Source organism: Xenopus laevis, chromosome 4L (genome assembly GCF_017654675.1).
Source record: "Xenopus laevis strain J_2021 chromosome 4L, Xenopus_laevis_v10.1, whole genome shotgun sequence".
Lineage (NCBI taxonomy): Eukaryota > Metazoa > Chordata > Amphibia > Anura > Pipidae > Xenopus > Xenopus laevis.
In genome coordinates, this window is record NC_054377.1 from 1,052,491 (window position 1) to 1,064,899 (window position 12,409).

Consider the following 12,409-nt stretch of genomic DNA (forward strand, 5'->3'; position numbering starts at 1 on the left):
CACCCCCTGCTTCCTTTGTAGTTACACCCCTACCAAAAAGGTAAATTGTCGGACCCACCCGTGCCAGTTTTGTGCTGCTCCACACATAGGTTTGCCACCTGCCCGGTATTTTACTTAAATTAAACTTGATCCCAATATTATCAATAGGGAAAAAAAATATAGGAAGGCCGGTATTTATTTCAAGAAAAAGTGGGAACCCTACCCACACAGCTTTAAAGCAGCTCCCTTGCTTGGAATATTCTCATTCCTCCCCAATTTGGGTGTGAGGGGCAAGTAGCAGAGGGGGTGTTAATGCTTAACGGCACAGTAAAGGGTAGAGTTCCCCTTTAAATGAATATATTTTAGGTAAATCACATCTCAGTGACAATAGACTTGTGTTTATTTGTTGTTAATCCAGTAGAGCCTGTCACTAACCTGCACCTCACTGTACTACCTGCTGCCAGAAACTGTGGCCCCGGGGCCCATCCTGACTCTCAAACAACAGCCTGCTGGGCGTGCATCACTCACCATAGCAACCAGACAGCAGTGAAAATGCTAAACCGCAACGCTGTTGAGAGAGGAACGTAAATAAAATAAATTGGTTATAAATAGCAGTAACACTACCTCTGTCCCTCGGGATATTGACTAAAAGATTATGGGCCGATAAATACTGACCTATATCTGGCACTCACTATGGCAACTCCAGGTCCAAGAGAACGGCAATGGGAAGATTCTGGGGGATCCAATCCCCCACTTCCTGGCGAGCTCTATGTACTGCCCAATTAGTGTGCTAACGAGGCGGCTCTATTTTTAAATAGTGATACATATGTACCTACTATACATACAGACACCCAACCCAAAGCTTTGTCTCCTTCCCTTCTGCTAAAAACAACACTTTCCGCCTTTGTTTTCTTTAAATAAATACAGCAGATGGATCACCGTTTTGTTTTTACACCTAAATCATTCCCCCTCCGAGGCAGAAGTTGGGTTCCTAAGCCTAAAGGAGACCCTCAAACTCAGAATCATCCCCCAAAAACTGGTCCAGAATTAATGATAATAATAATTGACTTAATTTTAATTACAATTTTCCATTGGGATTGCTCACTTTTAAATTAACTTTTAGTATGACGTAGTAGAGAGTGATATTTGCAATTGGTCTTCATTTTTTATGATGTGTGGTTTTTTGAGTTATTTAGCTTTTTATTCAGCAGCTCTCCAGTTTGCAATTTCAGCCATCTGGTTGCTGGGGTTGAAATTACCCTAGCAATTGTGGAATATGAATAGGAGAGGCCTGACTAGACAGATGAGTAATAACAACATATTTGTAGCCTTACAGAACATTTGTTTTTTTAGATGGGGTCAGTGAACCCCATTTGAAAGCTGGAAAGAGTCTGAAGAAGAAGGCAAATTATTTAAAAAAAACTGAAGACCAATTGAAAAGGTGCTTAGAATCGGCCGCTGTATAAAATAGTAAAAGTTAACTTAAGGTGAACCACGCCTTTGTTGGACAACTGTAAATTGCTTACATTTTAATATGCAAATTAGGGTCCAGGCTCATTTCAGCATGAGAACAAAGCGTTCAGCCCAAATGGAAATTGAATGGACTCGCTGCTCCCCTAAAGGACACAATAAACCCTAAAAGTTAGGCTCATGAGAGAATCTACTGCAGGTTGTGAGAATGAAGACAGAACTGATCAGAACATGCTGTTCCGCAGCTAAATATACCGGTCAGATTGAGAGCCGAGCAGATGGTTAATCCTAATTAAAATGATTGAGAGGCGCAGAAAGTACCCCAGCGAGGGACGCTCCGCTCAAATGCTTCAGCTTCCCTAGCAACCGTCGCTCGTCTGATGTTAAATGTCAGCAGCTCCCGGCGCACACGCGTGTAAATCAGGGTCCCTTTGCACTAAATGTACTATTTCGGCTGAAACAATAGAAGCAATAATAATAGCAATAGATTTAATTAAATAGTGTAACGAGGGCTGCTCAGTTCAGCAGTAGGGTGTAGGTTACACTCACAGATGTCTCCCCATTTCCAGCCACAAAGCCATCGGGCAAGACCTCCCAAGGGGCAATAAGCTGCCAATGAGGTCTGGAGGGGGCATTTATTGGCCTGACTATGTGTATTGCCCCCCTCCCTCATGTAACTCATGTTTGATGGGATGAAGGGGTGTTAGGTGAGAGATAACCCCCTGTCTAATCTATGAGTCCAGCTTGAGGGGGACAAAGAGGTTTTTATTTTCACAGTTAAACAAAGGACAGGCTGGGAGTGGGCCACATACAGTGAGGATAGTGCCCCGGGCTATTGTGATTGGGAAGCCAGATTGGCAACATAGTGTCTGTTACCTGTCACTCCAGAGATATATTTATTTATATGTCTTTGTATTCTTTGCACCCCTGAGGCAGAATTTACAGCATATCCAACCTAATTAGCCATCTCTGCGCCCCTCGTTGTCTACCGATCCGTCAGTAGCCAATCTGGGCTAAATGAAGATGAATCTGTGGCCGCCGGACTGATCTCGCCGCAGACAGTTAGTGATTTCCCGGTCGTTGCCTGGATCACAGGGAAACTGTCCCGCTTGCTGTAATGCAGATATAATGTCAGTGCCAGTGAATGAATAAATCATCCTGCGATGCCTCACGAATGATAATGTAGCACTGACTGAGGGAAGGTAACCCAAGTAGGCCGGTACCCATACACAGCCACCCATCTCTATCATATCCCTAACACAGGTCCATAAATGATGGACAAGTTGGATATCTGGGTATCCATATGCTTCCCATGCAAACGCCCCTCTATTAGTTGGACAGAACAGAGCTCCAGTGCTCTCCTGTAGTGCAATGACACATGCAGTAAATGTGGACCCATACAGAACCTGGAGATCCAGTCCAATGAAGATGACAGGCAGCTGCAGGTGGAGGTGTCAGCCCAGTGACAGTTTATACAGGTGTCATTGTGTCAGGTAAGTGTAAGGGTGACAGAGCGAGACAGGAGTTGTCTGTGCAACCAGGTGAGGACACGCTCATGTGCTATGAATGGAAATGAGGAAGAGCAAAGGGCAAGCGTGCCTACGAAACATACGTGTGGGGCACTGAGACCTAGGTGTGTCAACAGGTGAGTCCTAGTACATGGGCGGAGACAAGTGGGTTGGTTTTGTACTTACCTACACCTCCATGCTTAAAGGGATTCTGTCATGATTTTTTACACTGCAAATAATTCACTGTACAATATAAAATGTCATTCCTGAAGCAGCAAGTGTATTTAGTTGTAATATTGGTGTGTAGGTGCATCCCAGCTCATTTTGCCTGGTCATGTGATTTCAGAAAGAGCCAGCACTTTAGGATGGAACTGCTTTCTGGCAGCCTGTTCTTTCTCCTACTCAATGTAACTGAATGTGTCTCAGTGGGACCTGGATTTTACTATTGAGTGCTGTTAGATCTACCAGGCAGCTGTTATCTTGTGTTAGGGAGCTGTTATCTGGTTACCTTCCCATTGTGCTGTTATTAGGCTACTGGGGGGGATGGGATGCAGTACAGGAGTAAAGAGAGACTGAAGTTTATCAGAGCACAAGTCACATGACTGGGGGCAGCTGGGAAACTGACAGTATGTCTAGCCCCATGTCAGATTAATTATAAAAACTCTGTTTGCACTTTTGAGAAATGGATTTCAGTGCAGAATTCTGCTGAAGCAGCACTATTAAAGGGATACTGTCATGGGAAAAAATGCATCAGTTAATAGTGCTGCTCCAGCAGAATTCTGCACTGAAATCCATTTCTCAAAAGAGCAAACAGATTTTTTTATATTCAATTTTGAAATCTGGCATGGGGCTAGACATATTGTCAGTTTCCCAGCTGCCCCAAGTCATGTGACTTGTGCTCTGATCAACTTCAATCACTCTTTACTGCTGTACTGCAAGTTGGAGTGATATCACCCCCTCCCTTTCCCCGCCAGCAGCCAAACAACAGAACAATGGGAAGGTAACCAGATAGCAGCTCCCTAACACAAGATAACAGCTGCCTGGTAGATCTAAGAACAACACAGAATCAATGGTAAAAACCCAGGTCCCACTGAGACACATTCAGTTACATTGAGAAGGAAAAACAGTAGCCTGCCACAAAGCATTTCTCTCCTAAAGTGCAGGCACAAGTCACATGACTGGGGGCAGCTGGGAAATTGACAATATGTCTAGCCCCATGTCAGATTAATTATAAAAACTCTCTTTAAAGCCTCACTGCAGGACATTCCTCTCAGTGGTGCAGCTGTAATTGGGCCAGTTTTTGAGTTAGCAAACGAACATTATTAATTCAAAATCACAGGGAACATTATTAATTAAACTGCTCCCAGCGCTGGGGCCCTCCTGCACCCCAACAACCACAGGGGGAGGGACTCACCCCCAAAGTTGAGTGAAACAATTTGCAAATAATATCTCTATATAACACACACACACCCCACAGCTGGGATGCTGGGAAATAAATCCATGATAAAATATTGGTCTAATTAATAACACACACGCGTGCTCGGATTCTACATGTTAAACAGGCAGTGATACATTATATCATGATCCCAAGTACAAATACAATGTAGCAGCAGCAGCACACACATCCTATCTGATCACTTTATACTGCTCACATACCTTTATCTCTGCAGAACCGCTGTGATTTAAAGGGGAAGTAAACCCAAAGCTATTAACTTGCTCACTAAAAAAACATTGTGATTCTAAGCAATTCTCCAGACTACAATCAGTGATATCTGCCTTGATCTGCAGCCCCAACAACAAAAAGAATTGTGACACCCCCTCAGGTCTTGGTGCGGAACTGTTACTGGGACGCTGCAATGTGGGTTGTGACTGCACCGGTTTATTTAGTGATTCTATTAATGATCACTGGCCAATCACAACACTATTGCATGACACCCTGTTGTAACATCAAACACCTGTAGCACAAGGTTGGCAAGCAGTGCACCCAGTGCATCATGGGAGACGAGATCTAGAATAATCACCCTCTTGTGCCCCTGCCCAATAATCACCCTCTTGTGCCCCTGCCCAATAATAACCCTCATGTGGCCCCTGCATAGCCCTAAGGCCTAGTACAAAGCTGAAGCTGCTTCGATTGGGTTCCTTATAATAAAGTCGTTAATGAAGCAGATTAGGAAGAGGTAATGACCTGATCATCATCATCATCGATCCCCGGCTTTCAGCGAGTGTAGGGGCGACACAGACAAGCGACTCATTAACTGGATCAATAGACAGAAATGATCACATTGGGGGACCCAACCTGGATCCTGGATGGTGATATCTAAAGAGCCGAGTACAAAGGGATAATCTCACTAGAACCCGTGAGAGCAGAGAGCGAGGAAGGTTTATGGGTTTCCACTCCCAGGAGAAAGGTCACACACACACACAAGCTGGTGCCATTTGATTGGCCAAACATTAACTATTTAAGTGCCTGGCACAGTATGGGAGCTGTGTGACTGGGAATAACAAGCACCCTGCACCCATGTGTACTCTCAGCATGTCTGCCCGCTGCCTCTGATAACATGGACTAATATCACTATGTACTCACTGGCAGCAGGGCACACTAATGGGCACAGTAATGGGCACACTAACACCCCATACAATTGGGAAGAGCAACAGGACTATAAAATAAAGGACAAGTTAGTACTCTACATACAAATCAGTTATTCCTTTCTGGTACTAGCTATATATGTAGGTACGTACAGGTGGGTACATACCGGTGGGTATATACAGGTAGGTACATACCGGTAGGTATATACAGGTAGGTACATACCGGTGGGTATATACAGGTTGGTACATACGGTGGGTATATATAGGCAGGCACATACTGGTGGATATATATAGGTAGGTACATACAGGTAGGTATATACGGGTTCACATAAACAGTTAGATATATACCGGTGAGTATATACAGGTTGGAACATACGGGTGGGTATATATATATATATATATATATATATATATATATATCACATACCTTTATCTCTGCATATATATATATATATATATAGGTAGTTAGACACAGGTAAGACTGGTAAGTACACCATGGCACAGTTCTGGCAGAGGAGTAAGAGATTAATTGAGAGATTTTTCCATTATTAGCACTCAGCCTGTCACCTTTAAGCAGTAAATCAGAGCCGGACTCCTGAGAGCTTTAATACCCCCAATTTGCAGGAGATTTATATATATTTATTTCTAAATGTTCCATTTCATTAATCCACCCGACATTGAGTGTTACAATCAGGTTGTTGATTGCGACTCTGGGTAAGTAAACAAGCACTGGCACAACCACTTTCCTCCGGAAAACAACATTTCCAGCAAAGCCTGACTTGCCCCGGGGGCCACAATTGCTGCTGTTAGTTCCAAGCTCATTTCATCTGATCCAAATCAATATTCACAGATCTGCGTCTGCTCAGCACCTCTCCCTTGCTTTCTAACGTCAGCTGGTGGTCTCTGCATTCGGCTTAGAAACCCACCTATTCATTAGCCCACTGTGATATTATACACCTACAATAAAATACAGACAAATCCTGCCTCGCCCACAGTTATCTATCTAAGACTTAGTTAGACTCAAGATTCATAATAGAAAAACTTGTTTTTTTTGTTGGATAAAGGAAATAAAGGCATTTAAGGTATCTGATGCGTTAGTGTTACTTCCCCTTTAGTACAAACAGAATATAGATTTACTGGTATACTGGTTTATCATGCAGTGGGGGTTTTCTAATTAAAAGTGAATCTATAAGAGATGAATTATTTTCTGCTGAGAGGACAGGACTTGGCCGGGGAATTATTTGGCATTTAGAGAAGTCCGTGCAAGGGAAAGCTGAGCCCAGAGGAGTCACAATCTGGATACACCCAGTACAACAGCTCCCAAGCCACTGCCCTTTCCCTTGTGACAGAACCACAAGCCCCAAAAGCAAACAAGTGCCACCTCTCCTGACCCAGCACATGTCTGGCACTAGGAAATGGTCTGCAAATAACGCTGACAGTTGCTATAGGAGAATAAAAGCATTGGGATTGTGCGGCCTGATTACTCACGGCACAGGGAAATGGACGCGGCTTTATATGTACATAACAATTGTGTCACTGGGTGATTCAGTTACACACATTCCTTTGCTTTCAGGTGAATTAAAAGGGAAAGGAAAGTTCCCATTAACCTGCCATTTATTGGTGGAACAGACACTGGGCTTTTCAAGAGATTACTCTCCATACATTTGTGTTTAATTAGAGCACAGACACAATGCAGAGCTCTCTATGTGACACCCAGACATCTTGCAGGGAAAGAGACAGAGGGATTTGCCAAATGGCACAGAGAAATGTGCAATGCAATTAGAGATAAAATATTCACAATATGCAATTGTTATATAAACAGCACAGGGACCCACGTCCCACTCACATAAGGCAAATAGTTTATCTGGGAGTCATACAGAACCTGCTGTAAATCTGCCCCGTGTGTGTCCCTGCAGCTCATAGAACCACAGACTGGAACCAATAGAATAACCCAAAGCCTGGTCTCAGGAGTGCACAGTATTATTATCAGACCTCGTGGGAGTCACTACAGGAGCCAGAAGGGTGGGCAAGGGATGTCAGAGTGTTCTCACCCATTCCTATGAGGTTTCATCTGCAACTAGAGACTGTCAGCTCAGAATCTGCAGTCTCCTAACCCCAAATGTTGGCCCTCAGGGGCCACAGAGAGGTAACACAACACACCCCTTTCCTTGGGCCCATGTATCGGCATGTTACAGACACGTATAAGTGCAAATGATTTCACCCCAAGCAAAGCACAAGCAATCAATAGGAAAACTGCCATCCTGTGCCAGCTATAAGCCTTGGGCGCCAGTTTCATCCAGTAAAGAGGAATCATGCCAGGCAGTACCAGGGTATCAGTACTCACTCTATGAAGTAACTGCCTCCTTCCTCCGTGAAACCCTCTTCCCACCCTCGGGGCAGATCTGGAATGGAAGCAGAGACAGCACACGTCAGACCAACTTGTTGCCATTTATCTCTTCTAATTCTAATTCTATATATCAGCTTATTATATATATCAGATAATTCTATATAAGAGTTAATTTTCTATAAGAGCTAGTTCTATATAACAGCTAATTCTATATATATATAATTCTATATAATTTTATATAACATCTATCAAAGGGGTTGGTCACCTTCAAGCACTTTTTTCAGTTCAGTTGGTTTTTGATAGTTCACCAAAAATAAAGACCTTTTCCAATTACTTTCTAGTTTCTATTTGTTACTAAAATTAAAGTTTAATTTTTCAGCTTCTAAAGCAGCTCTGAAATGGGGCAGGGGTAGCTGACTCTTTAAAAGACCAAGTAACATTATTATATTTTTAAATTCGTTAGTATAGAACGAAAAATAACACAAAGACAAATGAAACTTTTAAATCTGAAAAAGCGAACTGGCGATCCATCTTGCGGCGCTCGTTTTCTCCTATAAGGAAGGCAGGGAGGACAAATCGAGTGCCGCACGATGGATCGCCAGATCGCCTTTTCTGAAGCAGACTTTCGGTAAGTTATTTCTTAATAAAGACTTAGTGATTTAAAAGTTTAATTTGTACCTGAACAAAAAAAAAAAGTTTAATTTGTCTTTGTGTTTTTTTTTTTTTCGTTCTATACTAATGAAAGTTATGTTGCTACAATTAGTTGAGAAATGGATCAACTAATTGTAGCAACTAAATGGATCAACTATTTGTAGCAACTAATTGTAGCAACTATTTGTAGCAACTAATTGTAGCAACTAAATGTAGCAACTTGTAACAGTTCAGATGCTCCTGGATCTCAAACACCAGAGACAAGAACATTACACTTTACAGTTAAATTTTGGGAGAACGGTAAAAAAATGGAAAGCAACTGAAAAAAGTCTTTATTTCTGGGGAACAATCTAAAAACAACTGAACTGAAGAAAGTGTTTGGAAGGTGACCAACCCCTTTAATGGCATTGCTTATTAGGCAAACTGAGTGTGTTCCAGCTAAATACATTATTACATTCCATACATCAGCCAGGCATACTGTAGATCAAAATCTGGCACTGCACTGCTGCAGCCCGACGGGGAGAAATTGGCTGAAAACGAACTGTAATTCACTGTAAATGTCCGGCTGTATCAGCAATACAGCCAGCGTAACTTCCCAATATACATTAATCACACGCTATATATGAAACTATGATTGCTACTTCCTGCACTGCTGGTCCTGACTACATGTAGCAGCAAAACAATATGGCCACCATGCCTTACACACGTCTAGGAATCACAGAACATGTGGGGATAAGAGTCTCGGCTGGAGAGGAGCTGAATATTGCTAAATTGTTTCAATGGTACATGTAGTCAGAACCAGCAATGCATGCCCCCAAACGCCTAGTTTGGCCGAGGGGGGGGGGGTGTTGGACAGATAATCTTGAGGCAGATTTAGGAAACAAACTCTAAGTAAGTTTCTTGTCGGAAAGGAGTGGGTGAGTGACACAAGACGGACACCTTCCCAGCATGGAATATAGAGAAACGAGTAACAGATAAAGGGGAAGTTTATATGTGAATGAACTTTTAGCTTCTCACAGACGTGACATTCCCCCCATCTCCCCTCTCTCTGCTCTTTATTCTGTTTATCTCTTGGGGCTGTTGGATTATTTGCCCCCTCCCACCTCCGGTTTTGCCTCCATGGAATACAAATGGCGGCAGGTTAGTGGGATGGCAGCAATTACAGACAGGTCTAAGAGTCAGGCACATGTTTGTTCTTTATTTGCCCCTCTCTGTTCATTCTGCCTTCCAAGCTCGGCTTTTGGCTGAACAGCAACAACTCCCTGCAACAACTCCCTGCAACAATGTTCCAACATCTAATGGGAACCTTCCCAGAAGCATAGCAGCAAAACCTTCTCATGTTTCACCGCTCATTATAGGATTTTCTATAATGCTTCTGTGAGTCATGTGACAGAAATGACATCACCAAGCACCAATTATAACTGATGACATCACTCAGCAGTGCTTATAAGGATATGTTTTAAAGATTATTCAGGGTTATTGTGTAAAACATATCTATATATATATATATATATCTATATATATATATATATATATATATATATATATATATATATATATATATATATAATAGAGGCATAAATTGTCTCCTTATAAACGGTGTTTAGTGATGTCATTGGTTATAATGAGTGCTTGGTGATGTCATTGGTTATAATGTGTGCTTGGTGATGTCATTGGTTATGAGTGCTTGGTGATGTCATTAGTTATAATCAGTGCTTGGTGATGTCATTGGTTATAATGAGTGCTTGGTGATGTCATTGGTTATAATGAGTGCTTGGTGATGTCATTAGTTATGATGAGTGATTGGTGATGTCATTGTTATAATCAGTGCTTGGTGATGTCACTAGTTATAATCAGTAATTGGTGATGTCATTAGTTATAATCAGTACTTGGTGATGTTTCTGTCAAATGATTCTCTGAAACTTATTTATGATAATAAATAATTGTAAGCTCTTTGTGTTGATTATCTGCTGTTTTATTATGGAAATCTCTATGTTTAATACATACACCCATTAATCTTACAGCATTGGGGTGGGTTTATATGGGTATTTATAAATTCCTGTCAATAATAATAAATAATGGACCCCTTTTTCATATATGAGGATAATGTATATCACCATGATGTTGTGTGACCTGCATTAAAGAGCTCAGTACCTTATAATATCCTTATAGTTTCAGTAGGGGGTACAAACACTATATATGTGACCCGGGGGGATAGATGCAGGAGTGAGTATATATATATGGGGTGTGTGTAGGGGAGTTACATATAGAGATATAGACAGACATGAGGGCAGTAGAAGTGTTTGGGGGGTGGCTGATGACGTGCAGCAGGGGAGGGGGTATATATAGAGGGTATTACGGTACCTGAGCGGATCATGTGACCAGAGTTGACGGGTTCTCCGGTGCGGGGGTGTAACCAGCTGGTGCTGCGGCTCCGGTCGCTGTGGGAGAGACAGAGGGTCAGTGAGGGGGTCGGAGGGTCAGTGAGGGGGTCGGGGGGTCAGTGAGGGGGTCGGAGGGTCAGTGAGGGAGTGAGGGGGTCAGTGAGTAGGAATGATTAAGAGAGAAGTTACAGAAGTCGCCCCGAGCCACCTGCTGCTGCTGCCCCTGAACTCACTCAATAAAGAAGACGCGCCCGTCCCGGCAAACTCCGTACGAACAGCCCGCGGGTAAACAACTCCCGCCCCCCGCCATTGCCTCCGCCATTTCCGCACCAGAACACCCGCCGCCGCCTGCAGTCCCGAGCCGCTCTCTCTCTCTCTTTCTCGCTCACTCCGAGTGTCTGTAACGCGCCGCGCGTGCACGACAGACTCCCAATGTCCCGCCGAGGAGAATGGGGCGCGGGCACGTGACTGAGGAGCAAAGTCTCCGAAGTTTGTGGCGCGAGAGAAACTGAGGAGAGAATTCAGTCTCTTGTTCCCTCCTCATTATAATCTATATGTGTTATTTACATATACAGCCCGTATGTCTCTTATATCTGCCCCTCATTATACCTTTTATTTCTCCTCACGCACCGGACTTGTCTCTCTGCTCTTCCCTCGCACACAATTCCCTCAAATAATTCTCTCTTACACAACAATTCCCTCACATAATTCTCTCTTACACAAATAATTCTCTCTTACACAACAATTCCCTCAAATAATTCCCTCACACAGTGTCGGACTGGAATACCAGGGGCCCACCAGAAAACTTTAGATGGTGGGCCCACTTTCCAAACTATTATTCCTCCTCTCTGAAGTCAACCTCTTATTCTCCTAGTCTTCTATATCTACTTACTATACTTTATCATTATTATTACTATACTATACTTGATTAAGCCTCTTTTTTACCATAAAGAAATAGGGAATGACCATGAAATAGGCCAAATGTTTAGAAGCAAGAGGTCACTGACACCTGGGCCCACTGGGAGTTTTCCTGGTAGCCCTGTGGGCCAGTCCAATACTGCCCTCACACAACAATTCCCTCTCACACAACAATTCCCTCACACACAATAATTCCCTCGTACACAATAATTCCCTCACACAACAATTCCCTCTCACACAATTCCCTCGTACACAATAATTCCCTCGTACACAATAATTCCCTCGTACACAACAATTCCCTCTCACACAACAATTCCCTCTCACACAACAATTCCCTCTCACACAACAATTCCCTCACACACAATTCCCTCGTACACAATAATTCCCTCGTACACAATAATTCCCTCGTACACAATAATTCCCTCACACAACAATTCCCTCACACAACAATTCCCTCTCACACAACAATTCCCTCTCACACAACAATTCCCCCTCACACACAATTCCCTCACACACAATTCCCTCACACAACAATTCCCTCACACACAACAATTCCCTCACACAAC

General features: G+C 43.0%; 1 protein-coding gene across 4 annotated transcripts in view; it reads right to left on the bottom strand.

The window, feature by feature from the left end:
- Positions 1-11,331, bottom strand: part of plekha7.L (pleckstrin homology domain containing A7 L homeolog) — a 91,202-nt gene extending 79,871 nt beyond the window's left edge. For 2 of the 4 annotated variants that reach the window (XM_041589658.1, XM_041589657.1), the window contains exons 1-3: positions 11,159-11,331; positions 10,906-10,982; positions 7,888-7,945 (exon numbers count right to left, since the gene is read on the bottom strand). In XM_041589658.1, coding sequence (XP_041445592.1) covers positions 7,888-7,945; positions 10,906-10,982; positions 11,159-11,247 — 224 coding nt within the window. In that variant the 5' untranslated portion in view covers positions 11,248-11,331. The remainder of the gene's footprint in view (positions 1-7,887; positions 7,946-10,905; positions 10,983-11,158) is intronic. The other 2 variants (XM_018257218.2, XM_018257216.2) reach the window with 1 other exon arrangement.
- Between the last annotated feature and the right edge of the window lie 1,078 nt (positions 11,332-12,409).